This window comes from Miniopterus natalensis, chromosome 3 (assembly GCF_054644295.1).
Source record: "Miniopterus natalensis isolate mMinNat1 chromosome 3, mMinNat1.hap1, whole genome shotgun sequence".
NCBI lineage: Eukaryota > Metazoa > Chordata > Mammalia > Chiroptera > Miniopteridae > Miniopterus > Miniopterus natalensis.
The window spans coordinates 63,513,023-63,536,889 of NC_142083.1; the positions used below are offsets into that span (position 1 = coordinate 63,513,023).

The 23,867-nt window shown below is 34.3% G+C and overlaps 1 protein-coding gene and 1 pseudogene across 1 annotated transcript in view; one reads left to right on the plus strand and one right to left on the minus strand.

Annotated features, from left to right (window-relative positions):
• The window catches only part of AP3S1 (adaptor related protein complex 3 subunit sigma 1), a 51,023-nt gene that overhangs the window by 21,495 nt on the left and 5,661 nt on the right, over positions 1–23,867 (plus strand). Inside the window, exons 3-5 of the mRNA XM_016224929.2 lie at positions 684–795; positions 13,974–14,045; positions 19,762–19,869. Of these exons, the coding sequence (XP_016080415.1) occupies positions 684–795; positions 13,974–14,045; positions 19,762–19,869 (292 nt within the window). The remainder of the gene's footprint in view (positions 1–683; positions 796–13,973; positions 14,046–19,761; positions 19,870–23,867) is intronic.
• Positions 3,662–3,970, minus strand: LOC148093507 (cytochrome c pseudogene; annotated as a pseudogene).

Below are 23,867 nucleotides of genomic sequence, written 5' to 3' on the forward strand. Positions count from 1 at the left end.
TTTTTACTCATTTTCTAATATCTTAAGCTGTGCAACTTACTGTGACCTATGGAGTTAAATTTAGTAAGCACATACAAATGCCCTATGACCTGATTTCTGACCCCTTTCTGACCTCATTGCTTACTAACCTTTCTTTGTCTATAGGCCATCTTTCTCTCCCCTGAACATCCATACTTTGTTCTTGATGAAATGGCCTTTTTATTAGTTGTTACCTCTGCCTGAAATGCTCTTCTCTAAATTTTGTCATGGCTGGCTCATTATCATTAGATCTCAGCCTAAATGTCACTCTTAATATCTAATCTGAAGTAACAAATCCATCAATATGGTATCATCCTATTTTGATTCTCTATGTAGTGCTTTCCACTCTGATAATTTTTTATTATTTATTTTGTTTGTTTATTGCTTCTTACCCGTTATCAGTGCCTGACACATATAGTAGGTACTCAGTAGATAGCTTAATGAATGAATGAATTACATTGAAGCACAAACAACTTTTAGTTGACATTTTTGAAGAAAACCATCTTTATTTAGTCTCTGATACAAGTTTACTTGAATGCTATACCATTAAATGTTACATTTCATTTTATAAAACGTTTTTAAGCAAATGTCAGTTTGCTTGAGCTAATGAAAATGTTTTTCATTTTGTTCTTATAATGTTCCAATTGTTTTGTTTTGTCATTTAGATTAATTGGAGGATCTGACAACAAACTGATTTATAGACATTATGCAACGTTATATTTTGTCTTTTGTGTGGATTCTTCAGAAAGTGAACTTGGCATTTTAGATCTAATTCAAGTAAGTTAACATCTGCCTCTATCTTAAATAACAATTTTGGCATTTACATTTTTAAAAGTTATATGTTATAAATTTTCTAAAATGATATTTTGTTTGGTAAGAAATGAAGTGTTTCATAGTAGAGATTGGGTGGGTAAAAGAGGGAGGAGGGATGTAAAAACTGTAGACAAACTTAATCTGATTAAGACTAATCACAACTAATTTCATCACGGTCCTTTTTCTTGTTCATGTAAGTCACCACAAGAAGCCCAAGACTCATGGGTCTTTTACCATGTGTATCCAGATTTGACCCCAAAACCCACTCCTCTCTGTCTCCTGAGAATCTTTCATAATGTCCCTGGAGCTCAAGGTCAGTCATCAGCAAATTCCTCTTTATCTTCAAACTCTTCTGCAATATTACTTTCACCTTTTTGCTCTAAGTTAAATCTGGTTTCCTTGATGACATTACCTGCAACCCTCTCCAATGGTAGCAGTATTCTCTCATGCTTTCTTTTTACTGTTGAGCCTTAGAGGTGTTCTCCTTGCTTCTCATTGCTTTTTCCAGATATAAATATCTCTTCTAAAATACCTCCAGACTTTATCTCATGTTATCAAACTATACCACCTTCTACCCACCCTGTTGCAGTAATCTTTCATTGCCACCTTCCATTCATTGGAGATTCTATGAAAAACTTTCAAGGGTCTGAGATTTACCCTACTTGCACGGTAACAAGTTAACTACCACACTTTCGTGGGTGCAGAAGATGAGAGATTTCAGGGCCAGAAACAAAGGACTTTATTACTAACAGCAAAAGCAGTAGCCAAAGTAATAGCATTTGCTTACATTGGGTCCTCAAGTCCCAGTTTCCAAAGTGTGACTTGAAAAGGGCCATGTGATACCTGCATACACAGTAGGTTCAGTTATAGCAGAGGAACCCCAGTCTTAGGGAACTGGAATCTTTTATAATGGATGCTAAGCATATCTGCCCTTGAAGTAGAGAAAGAGAATGTTTAGAGAATGTTTTCTCAGGGTAAACCTACCCTTTGCTTTGGAGGGAGACACTCTCTGTTTTCCAAGGCTGTTTGCTAGACAAGCTTGCTTGAAAAGATAGTCCACAATAAAGGCAGTCAATAAATGTGCTCACATGTACAGAAATGGAAGACTCATGAAGAATTATTCACTGCCTTCATTTCAGTACTGCTTGTGATTTCAGTGTTCACGTGGATAATTCTTTCAGTACACTGGTGTCTTCAAGTGTGGAATTCCTCTTCTCCAATGAATTTTGCCCTCTGCCCTACCTCACTACTCATTTCTTGATATTATCTTTATCCAAACTTCAGTTCCTCCACCATTTCAGTTTCACAGTTTACACGCTCTGCTACCTCTTATCTTTCATATCACAGTTTCTATTACTCCAATAATTCTTTGAACCTATTGGGATCTTAAGTCTTTTAAATCTTTTTTTTTTCTTCACTGTCCTTGATCTTCCTGGTGTCTTACTTTCCTTACCCAGCTTAAATTCTATGGTTAGTCATGATAATCATAGCCTTGTATATAGTACTCAATTCCTTCCATATACCTATGCATCTGAACACACTTAAAGGAGAAAAAAACCCATAACCATACTTACTGGCTTCACTTTAAATCCATGATCCCTAACCTCTGTGAGTCCTTAATGCTACCCAGTAATCAGACTGTAGTTCCCTGGCCTGTTCACTGTTCCATACTCTAGGCAACTACTAATACATTCTCTTCTCTCCTTAAATCTCTAGCACTTCTAGTATCTTGCTTCCTAGTTCACTGAAAAAATTCAAGCAATCAGAGGAGAGCTTCTTCAGACTCTACATCTGTGTCGATTTACTCTACTCTCTGTTCTGTGAGAGATGAACTCACTATACTACTAGCTAGCTAAGGCCAATTCACCCACTTACATACTAATTTTCTCCTCATTGCTGTAGCAGTTCTCCCTCTTTTGGGTTATTTTTCCTTTTATTTATTTTTTGATCTGTGATTTTGTTTTTAATTATCTTAAGCTTTATGATCACGTAATTTACAATTTTGTGTTGATGATCTGTTCTCCTCTACTTTGATCCTTCTAGTGAGTTGGCAAAAGCACCATTACCAAACACACATATATACAGTAATTCTACAGTTGTTTTTGAATAGCTGTTCAAGACAACCCTGAATTAGAATTTAGTCTGACTTAAAGAATTCACAAGCAAAGTTTGCTACTCTATCTTGTTACGATGAATTTTATAATACATTAGACCGTATAGATCATCTATAAAATGTGAAGTGTTAAATATTCTTTATTTGATATTATACATAAACCACACTAAAATTCCTTTTATTAAGTAAAGGACAACAGTTTAGATACAAAGAATTTTAATTAAATTGGCATAGGTAGGACCAAAAAGATAAAATGGACACTGCCAGCCTGTCTTCAGCCCTTGCCTTTTAACAGGCTAATGAGCACAACTTGAAACACAGGTGAGTCTTGCTGGCTAAGAAACAGTGAAGGGATTTCCTCAGTATTTAAATATATTAATACAACCAGTTATATAAATCTAAATATAAAAGCAGTCTCCTACAGGTTTTGGGATAGCATTCACCATCTCTGTGAAAAGTTGAGCATTACAAATCAAGTCCAATCATATTTTTAGAAGGGGAAAACAAGGATAGCACTTGCTGAACTGAAATTACCATCAAAGTTTAAAAAGCTGATCATATTAATTTAACCACAAGCCAATCTTATTTAAATAAGGATTGCCCAAAAGAAATGTTTTATCATCCATTCATGATCTGAATTCTGGTGTATGAGATTAATTTAAATATGGTACACATTAAAAAAGCCATAAGACATAATAAATAAGCCAGTGCCAACTATTACTCATTAGTAGCTTATTTTGAGATAAACTATCAAGTCTGCCCTTTCTGCACTCCTCTTAACGCCAGTAAAGTCATTTTTTGTTTCAGGGATATACTTGGTATTCTCCAAATACTCCCAGCAGTGTAGTTTCCCCCCAGGTGATAACCTTTGTTCTTGTTGAGAGACAATCAGGGACCTGACCTGTCTTTCACCCAAATAGACCATGGAGATTTGGCCCAGTTTTGTGCTTGCCTCCCTTTTCCCACAGTATGGCACCAGACACACTTTTGAACAAAAATCATCTTGCTTTTCTCAACATCACTCATTTTTAAATTGCTCTTATGTCATATGTGACACAGAGGTTTCTACTCACAGGCCAGATGTTCTGCTAAGTCCAAGGACACTCCCGGTCTGTGCCTAGGTACTGGTGTTGGTGCAACTGAACTTGCTCACATTTTTCCTCCTTTAGATCATTCCCACTAGCCTATATTTTCTCCCATCTTAAAAAAAAGTCCTGTCTCTACTTCCTTCTCCAGCCACTGCCTCATTTCTTTCCCTCCTTTTATAGCAAAAACACTTTTAAGATGCCTATATACAATGTCTCAGTTTTTTCTTTTCCCATTTTGTCTTGAGCACACTCCAGTCAGGTTTTCAGCTCTATAGTTGCTAATCTAAAGGGTCTCATCAGTCCTCCTTTATTTGATTAAGATTGTTTATCACTCTCTTCTTCATGAAATATTTTCTCCACTTGGCTTCTAGGACATCTTACTTGCCTGGTTTTCATACTACTTCTGTTGTTGCTTTATTTCAGTTTTTTTATCTCTCCTATCCCCTCTTCTTTGGCAAATCCTGTTAGATATACAGAATATGACCACTTATTACTCTCTGCATTGCCACTACAGTGACCCAAGACACCACCAGCTCTTGCCTAGATTATTACAGTAGTTTCTGACTGCTCTTTGTGCTTCCACTGTCTTTTCCTCTTGGTCTTATCTCAGTAAAACAGCCAAAGTGATATTATTGAAATATGTCACATCTTACACTCTTCCATTTTGAATTCCTCAATGGCTTTTCTTCTAACTTGGAGTAAAGGCTAAGTTCCTTAGAAATGACCCATGAAGCCCCACATAATTTGACTCCCCTCCCTATACCCTATTATTTATCTTCGTCTTTTATTCCTTTCCTTTGCTGTTCCTCAGACATACTAGCCACGCTTCTACCTCAGAGCCTTTGTACTTGTTGATCTTTCTACCTAGATTGTTCTTCCATTTGATATTTCCATAGTTAGCTCCATTATTCTTTCAGGTCTTGACCCAGGTGTTACCTTCTCAGTACGTATCCCTAGCCTTTTTCTTTCATATTTTCTAACCCCTTTTCTGCTTTATTATTCTTTTCCTTAGTACCTAATGTACCATTGAGTATACCATATATTTGACTGACTTTATCTTGTTTATTGTCATTTAGCCTTACAAGAATATAAGCTCTATGAGAGTCAGGACTTTTTTTTATTTTGTTCACTTATTTATCCCTAGTGTGTACAAAGGTCCAGGCACATAGTAGGTCCTCAACAGATAATTTTGAATGAGTCCATGTATTTAATGCCTAATATTTAGCATTCTTTGTGAAATAAATGACAGCAAAACCCAAAGGTTAATTAGAAAGAGTTAGCTAGAAAGGTAAAATATAGTGCTTGCTATGTAATAGCAATTTTTAAAAATCTTTTAATTTTTTTTAATTTGTGAAAATCGTTAAGCTCTCTATACACTTAATATTTTTGTACTTTCTGTTTATGATATTCCATTAAAAATTAACTCTAAGACAGTAAAAAAATGCAGTTGTTACAAATAATTGTATTGAGTTAAGATTATCATGAGGGAATGCTTATGCATGAGTCAGTCACTTTAAAAACATTGAGTGAACAAAGATGGGAAGAAGTAGCTTATTGTTTCTGCTTCTTTCATGCAACAACTATTCAGAGCTTATTTAGAACTGGTTTTCTTACTTTGTGCAGTCTCTGGTTTTAAGAAAAGCAAGTGAAATGTAAAAAAGTAAATGTGGAAAATTATAAACCAAAAGAGTTTAGGTCAAAAACCTCTTGGTTTTGCATATTCTTTAGAGAAAGGATTGGGAAAACTTAATAAACATCAACATATAATTACTAAATATATGCTTTATTCTGGCATTTTGAATATTAAAAATGACCATTCAAATGATCATAGAAGCCTATTTTTATGCAAAGATTTCATGCTTCTAAAACATGTATATTGTCCCAGATTTAACTTTATATCTTATATAAAATCTGAGATAAGGTGTTGTTAGTAAATTCCTTATCTCACCAAATTGAATTATCAGCTTCTATTTTCTTTTGTTCCCTTTTTAAATTATTTATAAGTTGGAGGGAAAAAGGTGATCTTTTTTTGTTTCTGATGTGAACTATTTTAGTGTGATATTGACTGCCCTAGAAGCAAATTTCAGAGTTGATAGCTAGCTTTTTTTTAGAGTCCTTTCTGTTGTAGCATATCTTCATCGGGAATGTTAAAATATTTACAGAGAGAGAATAGAAGTTCATTAAATATTAATGTTGGTTGTTTGACTTATTTATAAGCAGTCATGTTGTCCTCAATTAATTTATTATGCCAAGCTGATAATGGAAGCATAAAAGTTCAGTAGATAATTCCAAATTCTATCATTGTTTTCTATACCACTTGTAGCAATTGCATCACCTTCAGTCTTGTTCAGCTGTAGTTTAGAAATAATTGAGCCCAGCCAGGCATGGCTCAGCAGTTGAGCGCCGACCTAGGATCCAGGCGATCAGGGTTCAATTCCCGGTCAGGGCATATGCCCGGGTTGTGGGCTCGGTCAGTGACTCTCATCATTGATGTTTCTATCTCTCTCTCTCTTTCTCCTTTCCTCTCTCTGAAATCAATAAAGATATATATATTAAAAAAAATTTTTTTTTTAAAGAAATAATTGATAACTAACAACTAAACTTTTCTTTTGATATAGAAAAATAAGTTTTGGCCATGTTGTTAGAATATGCATATAAACTAAAGCTCCATGTATAGAGTTTGTCATTACTGAGTGTTAAATTAGTTTTTATTTTTTGAAATTACTTTATTTATGGCTTCTAATGCTAATTGAGTGAGATTGAGCATATCACTTAATCCTTATAGGCCTTGAATATTTTACCTGTAAAGTATGCCTTCTTCAGTATGCTGCCTGCAGACCTCATGAGGTTGTTTGAAAGATCAGTGGATAAAAGCAAGCAAGTAGTGGTTAAAATGAGTACTTTGTACTGGCTGTATAACTTTGGACAAGTTGTTTAACCTCTTTGAGCCTAATTTTTTTAATCTGCAAGATGGGAGTAATAATAATACCAACTCATACAATAGGTGCAGCTATTTAAAGAGATATTGTATCCCTGGTTGATGTGGCTCAGTTGGTAGTGTTGTCCCATATATCGAGCTACGGGTTCAGTTCCCGTTCAGGACCACATAACTAGGTTGTGGGTTAGTTCCCTGACCCTGGATAAGACGTGTGTAGGAGGCAAGCTATTGGTGTTTCTCTCTCACATCAGTGTTTCTCTCTCTGTCCCTCCCTCCTTCCCTTTTCTCTAAAAATCAATGAATATGTCCTCAGGTGAGGATTAAAAAAAAAAAGATACTGTACATGAAGCTCGTGGCTAAATGACTGACATACAGTAGTCAGTAGTTTTTAGCTAACATTATCATTAAAGCACATATTTTTAAGGAAGGTATATAAAGTAGTATTTTATTAGTATACAAATTGAATTGGATAAGAAGTCCTTTTATCTTTTTCACTTTTATAAGAATTTGTGAATTTTGTTATTCTATATGTATGTGATGGTTTAGGATGAATTCTACATAGTGATTGAGTTTTGTGATAAGAAGTAGTCTTAATTAGAGATACTTGTAAGTAAAGAAATCTTAGGTGAAGAAAGATCCCCTAATCTTCCTAGTATCACATAGGAAATTGTGTTGAGGTAGGTGCTACCTAACATAGAATGTGTGCCAATGGAGGCCTTGCCCCATCCCACTCCACATCGTTGTTCTGTAGTCTTGAAAGCACCCTTGTGAATGGAGTGACATATTCACTACTTAAAATTTAGGCTATATAGGTTTAGATACCAACTGTTTTTAAGAATAATCTGGGAAACTCAGCTGACTAGCACTTACGAGGTTGTAGCTCCCTTATTGAGAGGGGATGTGTGGATATACCCCTGATCCCATGGGAAGATGAGTTCTGGTGCAGTTCCTCCTGCTGGAGAAAGGGAGCCCTGGCCCAGGTGGCTTATTTTCCAGGTAATCCAGAGTGAGTGCCAAGAATCATATTAGGAAAATTCTGCTTGCTACACTGTATACTATGTTACCAGATTATTAAAACTTTTCTCTTTCAATAAGACTTGTTTCTTATATATATGTGGGAAACTAACAAATATTTCTGTAAACAATTGAGTTAGACACTGCTAGACTGATTCAGCATTTCTCAGATGTTTTTTCTTATTTTCTTGTTGAGAAGTCTAATTTTCAGTCATTAGAAATATAAAATTTACTGTTCAGTTATTTATATTGCTATTTCTTTATGTTAAATCCTGATGTCAAATTTAGTGATACTTACTATTCTAATTTACATGTTTTATTGACATCTCAACAGTCCTCTTGGGAAGCATCATAGTGTCAAATTGGTATTTGGAGTCAGATGGTATGGGTTTGACTGTTGGCTCTGTCATCTAACAGTTATTTCATTTTGAGCAAATTACTTAGCCTTATCCATCCTCAATTTTCTTGTATGTAGGTGCTAATATTCATACTGACCTTGCCAGCATTGTTGTAAGAATTAGAGCTAATGTATGTGAAGCAGTCAGCATAGAGCCTAGAATGTAGTAGACATTGTTGTTATTTACTTTATAGTGGTAGAGGAAGTATTTTGGAACTTGGATACTTCAAGTCAGAATTTTGGAGCTGGAAGCAACTTAAAAATTCATTTTCCCCCTTCAAAGTAGGTTTGAGAGAGAGGAAACAATTCAGCTTATGGTGTTTCGCTTTAAGGTGAATTCTTTATTTCCCAGTGTAGAGTGGTAGGTTTTCAGGAAGGAATTGGATCTAGAGGAGGAGAGTGCCCTTTGAGCTTGGTTATTCAAGTTTTTTTGTTCTTTTAAAATTTTTTTTAAAGATTAATTCAGACTTACAAAAAGAATGGCAAATATAATACAAATAATTCTTCCCTATCCTATCTTCACCCAGATTCCTCAAATTTAACATCTTCCATATTACCACAGCACAATGATTAAAATCAGGAAATTAACATTGATACAATACTATTGTCTAACCTGAAGACCTTATACAAAATTTGCCAGTTGTCCCGTTAATATAACTTTTCTTAATTCAGAGTTCAGTTCAGGTCGCATATTGCATTTAGTTTTCATGTCTCCCGAGTCTCCTTTGCTATACAGTAGTTCTTCATTTTATCTTTTATTCATGTCTTTCATACCTTGATTCTTTGAAGAATACTGGCCAGATATTTTGTAGAATATCCCTCAGTTTGGATTTGTTTGATATTTCTTAATAATTAAATCAGGTTATGTATTTTGGGCAAGAATACCACAGAAGCGACGTTACTTCCGTTTTAATGCATCATATCAGGAGGTACATGATGTCATTTTTGTCCCATTACTTGTGATATTTATTCTGATTTCTTGTTTAAGGTGGTGCCTGTCAGGTTTACTATAAGATTCCATTTTCCCTTTGTGCTTAAAAGTATTTTATAGGGAATAATTTAGAGAATATAAAAATCCTTTTCCTAATCATGTTTTTGGTCACTAATTTTTAAATCTATTGATAACTCTTGCCTGAAAGAATTATTATTGTGGTATTTGCCAAATGGTGACTTTTTCCATCATGTCTTCTGTATTTATTAGTCGAAATTCTGGAAGGGAAAACTGTGTAAGATTTTTATTCATTTTAATTTTTTATTATTTTATTTTATTTTTCCTCACCCAAGGATATTTTCCATTGCTTTTTTAGAGAGAGAGAGAAACATCAATGAGAAAAAGAGAGAGAGAAAGAGAGAGATTGGTTTCCTCCCACACGTGCCCGGACCCAGACAGGGAATTGAGCTTGCAATCAAGGTACATGCCCTTGGCTAGAATCAAACCTGGGACCCTTCAGTCTGCAGGCCGACACTCTAATCACTGAGCCAAACCAGTGAGGGCCATTATATATTTTTTAAAGCAGTACTCAAAACATCAAGTGTACCATGTTTAATTATAGGTAGACTATCTTTCAAGGCCAAATATCATTTTTAAAATAAGTTTTTGCTTGGAAGCTTATAGTTCTAACAATTTATGTCAGTAAGTTTTTTAAAATGTTATGGTTAGCTTCTGTGCAGAAAAAGAAATAATCAGAGGCTACTTTCATTTATAAAATTAATATTTGATATATTAGCCTTATAAGCTCAAAACCCTAGTTCTTCCTGAGACTTCTAAATCCAATGCACAAATCGTATTAAATCACTTTAATGGAGGGGCAACAATGTAATTAAATTTCTTATAGTATAAGTAGTCTTTGGCTTGCACAATACTATGTTAATGTGGGTGGAAAAAGTATGGAAAGTTAAAAATTTGCTTTATACTTTTCTGTGTTTTCCAAATATTCTAAATAATCACTTTTTACTACATGAAAAATAAAGTACTATTTTTTACTGTTGTTGGAAGGATTATTCCTAATAAATAAGAATGTGGGTTTTTCAATGAGATTTTCTGGAATTTAATAAAGACTGTGTTAATAGTTAACTTTTTGCTTTAGATTACTCTTCTACAAATATTTGTTAATAAAATTACCTGCCTTATGGGGTTACTGTGAAGGGTTGAATAAAATAATCTATTTAAAGCACTTGGAATAATAACAATGCCATAATAGTATATGCTCAATAAGTGCTAGTTATTACCATTACTAATCTTTTCTAAGAGAAGTAAATCACACAAAAAGAATCATTGATGTGATCGCTTTCAGAATCATTATGACATGAATATAGAAGACAGGTAGTCCTTTCATCAACTTTTTTTTATATAAAAAATTTTTTTATACTCCCTACAGAAAGCAAACATCAGTTTACTATCAGTAATATCAACTCTTTATTCTTCATGTTGAAATTGAAAATTTAGCTCTGGCCAGTGTGGCTAAGTTGGTTGGAGCATCATCCTGTACACTGAAAGATTGTGGGTTTGTTTCATTCCCAGTCAGGTCACATACCTAGGTTGCAGTTTCAATCACCAGTCGGGGCATGTACGAGAAGGCAACCGATCAATATTTCTCTGTCTCTCTCTCCCCCCCTCCTTGCCCTCTCTCTAAAATCAATAAGCATGTCTTTGGGTGAGGATTTAAAAAAGGAGATTGAAAGTTTAATATCTTAAAGTGTTTGTAGTAAATGCACAATAAGTGTCTCTATTTTTACTAAGATTGTCATCATTGGCACATTGGTATCCAGGTCAGGTTTAATGCAAATCCAGTCCAGAATCCAGTCATATCCTAAAGATTCTGAGTATTTTTCAATGGTATATATTGGACAGTGTGCCTAGGCTACATTCATAATTTTTCTTTAAAGGTAATTGATCTGGTTTTAAGTTCAGTCTCTTCCCTAGCTTTATTAGTACATTTTTAGTGGTATTTTTTGATTCTTGGTTTAAGCAAAACCAATTATCTCTCTAGAACATCTTGCTGCTAAGAAAATAATTTTTTATATCACTTAGCATACTATTAGGATTCTTAAATTTATTCCTACTATTCTTGGGCTTAAGACTTTTTCTGTCTTACAACATGTGAGTTTAACATTTATGCACTTCATTTAATATAGCTTAGAAACAGTAGGATCAGTTCCTCCTGAAATTTAATAGAAGTCCCCAAACTCAGGAAGAAACTATTGTGTATAGTATTATAGTACTAGCTAACATATATGGAGTACTTTTTTTGTGTGTGTGAAACACTCTTCTAAGCCTTTTATATTTATTCATTTAATCACTAAAATCTGTATGGTATACTGTCTGGTATAGGTGCCATGATTATGCCCAAATGAAGAAACAGAGACTTAAATAGCTATTTATTTTTGGAAAACCAGTTATTATTAAAATGCAGGAAAATTTAAAATACAATTCTTTTAGTAAATTAAAAATAATTTTTGTTCCACCAGCCTTTGAATTCTTTGAGGCCAGATATTAATGAGTAGCTATTTAGTAGATAACTGTTATATTGAAACTGAACTTTAAACTTTATATTATTTTTAAAATGAAACACAAGAGGGTGCTATTTACCATTTACTACTATTTTTTTGCTTTAAAAAAAAATCTTTCTCTTTGTGAAATATAGTGCAATAGCAGCTTTATTATTTTGTTGTTGTTGTTCTGGCTAGAACCCCAAGGCCCATTAATTTGTTTTCTTAATTTTTGTTACTTCAGTTTGTAGATTATTAGTTTTGTATTGGCCTTGTCCATGTAACAGATTGGCAGTGTGTATCTATTTGGGGGGACTAGATTTCTAATTATATTAAGTAATTTTGCTAAATCTAAAGAAAAGTAATGGAAAGTTTTTTGAAGAGGTTCTTTGATTTTTTTAAAACCAAACTTAATATTTGAGTGCATTAAATCTTAGGAATTCTTTTCCTAAATTAAGAACATGTACTTATGACATTTTACTACAGAGCAGTTATAGCAAGAAACTTGCTTTTTAGAATTTGCTCTTTGTCCCATTGGATCACCTATGAATAGGGCGATCATACATTTCAGTTCACTTGGAACAGTCCTGGTTTACATCTGTGGTTCCAAGCTGTTATTATATTATGATAACATTGTATCTATAATAATAATATAATAATAATTAATAGCTGCTCTTTTTTACTCTTAATATGCCACCACCCCACCCCCATTTTGGATGATAAATTGAATGGTTACTCTGTGAAAGCTACTATTGAGAAGGATAGTGGAAATAGAAATACAAATAGGTGGAATTTTAGAGATTATTTTTTGTTAGTTTGTATCAGAGGTCCCCAAGACCATCTGAATGATTTGCTAGGATTCACAGGACTCAGAAGTTGCTATGCTCATGGTGAGGGTTTATTGTGAAAGGATAGAGTAAAATAATCAAAAACACATGAGGAGAAGTAGGATGGAAACCAGGTACAAGCTTCCAAGTGTCCCTTCCCCCTGGAGTTACACAAGATGTGCTTAATTCTCCCAGAAGTGATATATAATGATATGTATAAAGTGTTCCCAACCAGGGAAGCTCATCCTAGCCTGGGTGTCCAGGATTTTTATTGGGGGTCAGTCACATAGGTATGATTACTTAAGTTCCAGAACCTCAGAGAAAAAGATGTTTGCTGTAAATCACATTGGTAGCATAAACTGTCTGCTCATACTGATACAGCTTGGCCTAAGGCCTCAGGCATATTAAACACTCTTGTCAGACAGAACTTCCTAAGGGCTCAGGTCCCAGGAGCTAGCCAAGGGCTAGCCTGATAACAGGCTATTTTGGAGAATGTGTAGGGCTTGAGCAACCCAGGTCTGCTGAGTTAATTCTTCTTCATATAAGGTCATACAAGATATTCAAGCCAGAGTTTGAACCCAATAAGTCTGATTCCAAAGTGTGTGTTATTTTTCTATAAGTAATTTTTAGTGATCTTTCATACTGATTTGCTAATTAGAAATTACTGGCTACATTAGATGTGATAGAGATTTGGACTATGCTCATCCATCCTGATAAAATACTTTTTTAGAAAAATGTACGTTTTTATTGACTTGAGAGCGAAAAGAAGGGGGGTGGAGGAGAGAGAACCATCAATTGGTTGCTTCCCACACATACCCCTGACCAGGGATTGAACCCAAAACCTGGGCATGTGCCCTGACTGGGAGTTGAACCAGTGACCTTTTGGTGCACTGAGCAATGCTCAACCAACTGACCCACACCACCCAGGGCCTCATAAAATAATTATAATAAGCTTTCTTTTTTCCTCACATGAGGATAGGGAGCTTGATTTGAGGATTTTTCATTGCTTTTGTAACTAATGGTGCTAAGAATTTCTAGTTCTTATTTTCAGCAAAGTTTGTTTTATATATTAATGTATTAAAAAGTAGTTTACATGAAGAATAGTTTATAACTATTGCTTTTGCACTTAATACTGTTTTTTAATTTAAAAAAGATATAATAGATTTACAAAAGTTTTAGTTCACAATTAAGATTGTCTGCCTTGTAGATAATAGATTTGAATGAACCTACACAGTTCTCAAAAGCTTTTAACTTTTTCTCTTTTCTTTTTCTTTAGGTATTTGTGGAAACATTAGACAAGTGTTTTGAAAATGTCTGTGAACTGGATTTAATTTTCCATGTAGACAAGGTACTACTTATATACTGTCAAATCTTCTAAGTTTTTATCTAAGAAAAGTGTTAATTTTTATTTGCCAAAGTAAAAATAGATTTAGTGAATAATACTATTTTTCTTTCTTTTCTTCCCTCCCTCCCTCTCCCCCTTTCTTCCTTTCTTTCTTACTCAATTTTAAATTATTTTTGCTATGAGCCAAGCACTGTTCTTAGTGAAGAAGGTTCAGACCCTGTCTTAGAGGAATTCATATCTAGAGGAAGGGACAGTGGCATTAACAAGTAACAGTATGTTCAGTGTTAATGGGAACACAGCCGAACCACCTACCTCTGCCTAGGATTATGTGAATGGAGGAAATTACATTTAAACTGGATTTTTAAAGATTGGTAGATCCTTTTTCACAGACAGAAAAGCAGAGATGGCGCTACAGGCAGATATAAAATACAGGCTTCTTGTGAGGGGGGATTATTATTAATCAAGAGGTCTAATTTTGAAGTGCCTTTAGTGCCATGGATTTTACATTTCATTCTGAAGCAATTTAATCTTTTTAAATAAGTTTTTGTTGGCATTATTGTTGTTTTGTACATTTTTGGGTCAAGGTTTTGTTTTTTTTACTTTATAGAAGTTTGATTGGTAAGTGGGAGATTAAAGACAGAGAAATCAATTTAGGAATCTGTTGCAGTAGTCCAGAAAGAAATTAACTTTGGCAGTAGAGTAGGGATGAGAAAGAGTAGAATTGACACAACTCCGATAGCCTATTGAAAGCTAAAGGTGAGAGAGAGAATGACTGAGTTTTTCTAACCAGTATTATTGAGTATTGGTGATATGGGATTTAGAAGGAAGAGATTCCACTTTTACTATATACAGATTTTTTTCTGTATTAAGTTTATGTAATATAACAGATTGTTTTGAATGATTAAGCCATTGAATAAAAGTCTGAAAATTTTAGCAAAAAATGTGGTTTTTAAAAATCAGCTTCATTGAGGTATAATTTGCATACATAAAGTTAATTAAGTTTTGGCAAATGTATATAGTTATGTAATCACTACCACAGTCAAGCTGTAGTACAAGGAATGCATTTTATTATTTATGAACATCAAAAGGATACATTTATCACTAGCCAGTTTTCTAGATCATATTTCTCATCTATTAAGTGATTTGCTTTCATATATTAACTCATTTTGGACAGAGAACTTAAACTTGATATTTTTAAGAGTCTATTTTTAGCTTTCTGCTGCTTTTCTCTACTATATCTTATGCTTTTTCATACTTACAAGGACTTCTGTTATTTTTAGGCATTAGTGTTCATAGGAGTCAAAATTATTTTTTGGTACATGATTAAAATGCTTTAAAAAGCTCTATTTTTAAAATGACTGCTCAAAGGTGATTAGCTTATATTTTATATATATATATATATTTAGAGAGAGAGCAATTTTTTTAAAAAAATTGATGGTTCTATTTTTAAATGTTGCAGTGAGTAAAGTTCTCACATTTGCACTAGGGGGTAAAAGTTTTCCTCATTTTGCTGTTCTGATAGGATGTTTTTTGCTTTCTTATATTCCAAATTGCAGATTTTATTCTTGGCATCATCTACTCTACTTTTGATTCTCTGTAAATTATTCTTCATTTTAGTTAGTGTATCTTTCATTTCTGAATGGTTCTTTTTTATGGTTTTTTTATGGTTTCTATGTTCCTTTTTCGTGCTATTGAACTTCTCACTGTGTTCTTTGAGTATCTTTATAACCATTGTTTTGAATTCTGTATGTGGTAGTTTGCTTGCTTCCATTTCATTTAGTTCTTTTTCTGGAGATTTCTTCTGTTCTTTCCTTTGGGACCTGTTTCTTTGTCTTTGCATTTTTCTGTTTCCCTATCTTTGTGTTTATTAGGTAGAGCTGCTACATCTCCTGGACTTGGTAGAGTGGCCTTATGTAGTAAGTGTCCTCTAGGGCCCAGGGACACAGCCTCCCCAGTCACCCCAGATGTGTGCTCCAGGTGCCCCCCTGTGTGGGCTGTGTGCACTGTCCTCTTGGACAGTTCCTTGATCACTGTTGGCATTACTGGGAAGGATTGACCCCCAGCCAGCCGGCTGCAAGGACTCGCTGCAGCTACAGCAGAGAAGCTGCTGTGCAGAAGTTGACCCTATGGAACAGGACTTGTTTCCATGGGACTTTGATGCTCACTGAGTCTGCCCCTAGAATGAAGGTGGTAGGGTATAATCTGGTGTGGTCTAAAGCTGTTCACCAGGTGCACTGCCTCTGGGGTCTCCAGGGAGGTACAAAGTCAGCTACCATCTGTGCCCTGCCTGGGACCACCTGGCATGAGCTACAGAGCTATCTGCAGATGGCTGCTGCTTTTGTTGGGCTTGGAGATGCCCAGGAGAGGCCTAGCTGTGAACCAAGGCAGGGTGCCACTAGTACTGAGCCTGGGGCCACTTAGCAAGAGGTAGTGGGTACATGGAGGCCAGATGCTGCTTGCTTGAGAGATTTTTGTAAAGTCTGAATCATGAGGCAGGAGATGCCAGTTGTATGGAAAAGCCACCAGAAAGAGCTTGGGTGGGCCCAAAAGTTGGGTGAGGCCGGGTCTCAGGGAATGACTAGGGCAGGGCAGACTGTGAGTCAGGTTGAGGGAGACTCAGATATGGTGCCCACCTGCCAGCTCATCTAAGGAACAATGGCCTCTGCCAGCACTTTTGTCTGGCAGAAAGCTGCCCCTCCCCAGCTCACACCCTGATTCCAGATAATTCAGTTCCTCCCCATATATCCCTGGTTCCTGTCAACCTGCCCCAGTACTAGAAGTCAGAGAGAGTGAGTCCAAATTAAGTCCATACTCAGACCCTTTAAGAGGAACTGCTGGGACTCCAGCAGCCCTCCATCTCATTCAGTCACAATTTCTGCTTTTTTCTATAGCCAGAAGTTATGGGGATTTTTCTTCTTGGCACTGGAGCCCTGGGCTAGGAGGTCTGGTGTGGGACTGGGACCCCTTGCTCCACCAGGGAGACCTCAGCAGCCAAGATATCCCTCCCAATTTTAAACTGCCACACATGGGTGTGGGACCAGCCTGTACCTTGTCTTCGCCCCTCCTGCCAGTCTCAATGTGGCTTCTTTAATTCCCTAGTTATAGGACTTCCATTCAGCTCAATTTCAGGCAATTCTGAATGATGGTGATTCTATAGTTTAGTTGTATTTTTTATGTGGTTGTGGGAGGATTCGAGTACCCTGTTCACCTACTATGTCATCTTGACTGGAAATTAACCTGTCTATATTTCCAAAGAAGTGTGTGATAATTAATAGTGTAGATTCACCATTTTATAAGTTTTGTATTTTGATCTTTGCTTTTAACTGTCATTGATTATTCTTGTACATATATCTATCACCAGTATTTTTTATTTTAAATTCACATCCTCATTCTCTCCTGCCTCTAACTTTTAATACACTTTATTTTCTTGCAGAATTGTGAAATATAATGTATATAATGTGATCTTATTTGTCTAAATTAGATATACATATACACACATATAATAAGTATGTGCATAAGAAGTTTTCTGGAAGGCTATATAAGATACAGTTAACTATGATTATCTTTGAATAGAGGGACCTAATAACAGAAGCAGAGGGTGGTGGACACTTATTGTTTGTACACAAGTATCTGTATGGCTTGAACTTTTACTCATTTGCCTATATTGTGATTTTAAAAAATGAAATTTAGAAATGTCCAGAAGAAGCTATGTGATTTTTTTTTTTAATATATCTTTATTGATTTCAGAGAGAGGAAAGGAGAGGGAGAGAGATAGAAACATCAATGATGAGAGAGTCATTGATTGAGCCCACAGCCCGGGCATGTGCCCTGACCGGGAATCGAACCCCGATCGCCTGGATCCTAGGCCGACCCTCAACTGCTGAGCCATGCCCGGCCGGGCAGCTATGTGATTTTTTTAAATGCAAAAGTACATTGTTAAAAAGTACTTTTTTTAAAATTGATTTTTTTCAGAGAGAGGAAAGAGGGGGGAGAGAGAGAGAGAACCATCAATGTGTGAGAGAGAAGCATTGATTGGTTGCCTTCTGTACGTGCCCCCTTTTGGTGTACAGGACAATGCTCTAACCAACTGAGCACCCTATAAAAATTCAAAAAATGGCAAAATCTCATTGAACTCTTTTTAAATTTATCTTTATTGTTGAAAGTATTACAGATGTCCCCTTTTTTCTCCCCATCGATCCTCTCAATGCGAAAAACTTATTTTAGGTGAATATATGAAAGTAAATGAGTTGTATTACAAGCATATTGTCACTTCTCATTTTGTGTTGTTTGCTAGGAAAACAACAAATCAATTTTTTTTTAATTGAATTTATTGGGGTGACATTGATTTGCAAAACCATATGTTTCAAGTGTACAACTCAAACATCATCTGCACACTATCATACACCCATCGCCCCAAGCAAAATTTGTTTTGTAAAATTAGTCAATAATGACGGGATATTTTAAAAATCATGAATACATTTGCATGAACTCTTATAATAGAATGAAAATCAGATAATATAATTTTATATTTAACCATAAAAGGCTTTTGTTTAAAAAAATGAAATTACCCTATAATAACTAAACATACTCTGCTAAGTACTTTACATGAATTATTCTTATGATAATCCTATGAGATGCCTATCCTATTTCTATCTCTAATTTACAGGTAAGGTAACAGAGAGGTCATGTAACTGCTGAAAGGCATATAACTAATAAGTGGTAGAGTCAGTATTAGACCCTATCTAAATTCAGGGTCTCCGTTCTTAATGCCACATTATTTTTTTTTAATTGTAGCAGAGTATACTATTCAGTAGAACTTAATTCAGCTTTGAATTGGTGTTTTTTTGACCCAATACCTTATGGAAAAACATCTGTGTTAAATTTTTTCTCCCTAATGGAAGATACTATTTTTAGTCATAAGATGTGTTTGATAAAAAATTTCAGTGTTTCATATATAGAGAGAGGACTTTTGGTGTAAAAGCATTATTAAAAAGTGCCTACAATAAAAATAAAAATTTTTTTTTTTTCCAATCTAGAGCTTATAGTAGTGCCACATAGCTTCATTAAGTACCTTGAGCATAAAACAACTTAATTATTGGCTAAGAATCTTGTAGATTCTTGTAGATAATATTTTTAGCATTAAACTTGATACGATAAAAATGGTAGCTAGCCCTGGCCAGTGATGTTCAATTGGTTGGAGCGTTGTTCATGCACCGAAGGGTTTCGGGTTTGATTCCTGGTCAGGGCACATACCCAGGCTGCCAGTTTGCTCCCCCGTAAGGACATATACAGGAGGCAACTGACTGGTGTTTCTTTGTCTCTCCCTCTCCTTTCCTCTCTCTAAAAAAATCAGTAAAAACATCCTTGGGTGAAGATTTAAAAAAATAAAAGGTAGCTAATGTTTATTGATCATTTATTTTGTTTTGGGTACTTCCATGAATGACCTCATTTAATCTTTCCAGCAATCTATAATGGAGGCACTATTATTATCTCTGTTTTACAGCCCATTATACTAAGCCTTAAAGAGGTTACATATAACTACCTAAGACTTTCACAGTAGTGATGAAAGTGGGTAATAAGCCTTCATTTCAAATTATTTTATTTTACAACTCATACTTATAAAGCAGACTCAGCAGTATTTAACCCAAAACCCACTGGAATTATGAAATGTTTTTGTAGTGAGTTTTCTTTATGTGTGTGTATTATTTTTGTCCTTTAGGTTCACAATATTCTTGCAGAAATGGTGATGGGAGGAATGGTATTGGAGACCAACATGAATGAGATTGTTACACAAATTGATGCACAAAATAAACTGGAGAAATCTGAGGTAAGAATGGAAAGTGCTCTAGTTAATGAAAGTAGTAAAAATGGTCATAAATTATGCATGATTTGTATCTTTCACTGTTTGTCCTTTAGCATCACCCTTTAGGTACAGCTGATATGCTTATTCAGTTTTAAAAATGGAATATACAAATTTTAGTATGCCAAATGTTCTGTGACTACTGTCCACCAAATAGTTGTATATCCTTCTTTTAGCCACGGTCATACCTATCTTGGGTAATTAACACAATTCCGAATTCTTATTGCTTAAAAAAGGAATTATTTATTTGAAAATGGAATAAATATTTGCTATATAAACAGTCAGTAATTATCAAGGAAATCTTAGAACTTATAGTTTAAAGATATATAGGTTTAACCATTACAAAACTATTTCTGGAAGAGGAAAGAAAAGGCAATGGAATTCTCATGAGGAAGTATTAAGTATAATAGGTGCTTAGTAAGTCTGAGTACATATTGAAAAAGGAAATTCAATGCCTTAATCTTTTAATTCTGGATCCTTCCCAAAGGTCACTGACCAGTTTGCTAAGTCATAAGTTTTATTCATTGATACATGTATTCATGGCTTTTATTGCATTCTATAAGAGAAAGATTTGGGTAGTTTTGCACTGCTAACTTTGTGCGGTGAGATTGGGTGAATGAGGACCAACGAGCATTTTAGCATTATACAAAACCCTACTTGAGAATTTTAATGACTCTTCCCTCATGTACTAGGCTGAATATTAGTAACAGGTACTACAGCAGAGCCACTCAAGTTCACAATATTTTGTTTTATTACTGTAGCAAAAGCTTAGATAGATAATAGTCTCGATATCTCATTCAGTGCCATGCTTGTTTGAGGATACTCTTACCTTTGGTATTTATAGTCATAACTCAGATTAGGAAGATATATTTTATAATTATTAGTACAAGTTCAGGCATTTCATATAAAGTAAATATTACTATAAAAGCAGCAAGATATTATAATATGCTAGCACTAATTTACAACAGGTGAGTTCTGAAGAATTATTATCTTTTTGGCACTTTAAAGGATCAGTTTAATACAATACTATGCTCATTAGAATTGAATAAAACACAGGATGATGGATATATCTGAAATATGAGGGTTAGAAACAGTTGAAGCTTTGTATAAAAACATTTTCCAATGTTTTATTAAAAATCTCTTCTTATCTCAATCTTCCATCCCTATTGGTTTTCCAATGGAGAGACTTATAATAGTGAAGAGTTTAAAATTATGACTCTTTTAAGTAACTGTATTTTGTGTGTTCTATAGCCAATTTTTAAAATATTGGTTTTTGAAAGGGGAAAATATAAACTAGATTTAACTAGGACAAGGAAAACAACTCAGAATATTATTTAGTGTGGTTGGTTTGCAATATATTATAATAGTAAATGATTTACTATAAACTCTAAGCTGTAGTTTTTAAAGTATTAAAATGATCATTTGAAATTTACATAATCTGTTAAACTTTGTGTTACAAAACAATGGATGTAAATTTAGACTTCTTGTCTGGAATTTTCTCTGGAAAGATATTTAACTCCTTTCCATTGGTGGTGTCCTTTTTTTTTCTTTTTCTCCTCAGTGTGATGTATATAATATTGACAAACATCATAAAGGACCTATAATAATTGCATAATGGATATTTGCTTTTAGATTATTCGGTGATATTTTGTTAATGAGCAGTTTTTTAATCTATAAAGAGCAGTAAAATGCAGAATTTACATTTTTGATAGAAAGTTATAAGAATACTGTAACATGCTATTTGAAATGGTTCTGAATATTAGTGAATACTCCCATTTTTCATCCACTGATCATCTTTTAACATATAGTCAGTTGTTAATCTGCTACCAGATTAGTTTTTCTTTTTCTCCTTTACAAGAAAGTATATTTTAAATCTGATTGGGTGTAAACCACAACATATGTTTAGCAAGTGTTTCTGTATATGTGATGTCTGCTGATTAGTTATAAAGAAGGATTTAGAGTCAAAGTGATGCCATTTAGTCCTGATCATATTTTAAGAAATTGTGTTGAAAAATGTTGACTTTTTGTAATTTTTCAGTAATTTTCATATATTTTAAGTATGTTTGGAAGTCTACCAGCTTTATTTCAGACACACTGAAATGTCAAAATGTTTCACATGGGTTCAATTTCCATGTTACTTAAATTGGTTATATCTACCAAACATGACTGCAGAATAACCAAAAATTACTTGAAAGCAAGCTATATGCTTTTATTAATCTGAATCTTACTAAATTTTAGTTAAAATTTATTATGTAAGAAAAAACTTACCAAGAAAGGCTTAATTAAAATCCAGAGTGTCATGATTGATAACAAGACCTGGTTATCATATTTTTAAAATTAATTTAAGTGATATTTAGAATAGCATTTGTCTTTTAAAAATCAGCCTGGGTTTAATTAAGGTACAGCTTTTAAAATATAACATGGATCTATCTAGGTGACTTTACTTTGTCAGATATCGAAGATTTTGTTATTTTGGGTTAATGGATAGTGTATTTTCAGTGACAGTCAAAAGCGAACCAGTTTAATTCCCAATACCTAGACAGGTAGGAGCAAAGATCACCCAGATCTTTAAAGAGAAGCAGCAAAGATATGCTCTGAATGTATTTTCATCTCTCCTGCTTTGATAGAAAAATGGTTTGCTGTAACAGTGGGATCTTGGGGAAGGAGGAATTAAGCTGGGAAGTTGGTGGGATTTGGGGAAAGTCTAAGAGGTACCCAGAAATCTGCTAGGAACGAAAGGACTCCCGTGGGTGTAGGTGGATGGGTGGGGTTGGGGAGACTTGTTAGTTTTTATGTATTTCATGTTATTTTTAAGATGAATAAATGGCTCTGAATTTAGTCACTACTTTTTAAAAGTTAGTCCTCTTTTTTTCCGAACATCCTGATCTTTCTAGCTCTTTCCATTCTTCTCTCTTACAGACCTTTATCTTTCAATCTCCCAGACAGGACAGGTAGACAAGGTATTGCTGACTTTGAGAAAAATGTACTTTAACAAAAGGGAAAGCAAAATGATGTCAAAGGCAATTAATTATTTAGGCCAGACTCAAAAATTCTTTGTGTTAATGAACCCATATAGTCCCTGTAGCCTATTTTTCATTCTAGTTTCTCCTTGTAGTTTCTTCATCTTTTATTGGACTTAGTGTATTTTTCTAGTGTATCATTGATGTCATGTTTGTTCTGTTTTGTCTGCCTGCATTGTGAAAGGGAAGTGTAAGTTTTTTGTTCTTATTTTTAAACATTGTCATTTAACTGACAAATTACATTTTGTAGAAATGACAATTTACTTTGTATGTTAAATTTAGAGTTTATTTTGAGCATCATATGGCAGAACCAATCTTACTTTAACTCTCACAGATTTTCCCCCCATCTGTCTAAATTAGGATGCTAACATAAAATTGCCTGCTAGGTTTTGGAAGCTGTGAATTTAAAAACCAAAAGCTGAACTTTCACAATTTTGCATACAAAGTGGGAAGCAATGAAGGCTTAGAATAGTGACTGTTAAATAGTACTTTTTCCCCCGAGAATGGTTTTCAGTTTTAAAGTCTTAACAGAATTGCTTTTACTAGTTTTAACTAACAGGTGCATATTAAAAGTAGCCAATAAAAAACAAAATCAGAAATTATTAAAATTGAATTAAATGCTCTAAAAAAAGGAATTAAATGTATTTAAAAAATAAAATGGATTTCCACTGTAGCAACTTTCTGATATCCAAACATGTCATTATAAGACTCCGTAAAATATTATAAACCTTGAATATTTTTGCAAAGCATATTGGCAGATATTAGAAATATTTTTAATAAACTCCTAGCTTTACAAAACTAAATTTTCTCTGGCATTTTCTGTACATTTTTTCACACCACAAATTAACTGTGTGAATAGCTTTTTAAACATTTCCATGTAGAGATGATCAACAGCTTTTTTGTACAAAGCTCTTTCAGGAAAAATGAATATGGTTATAGGACCCC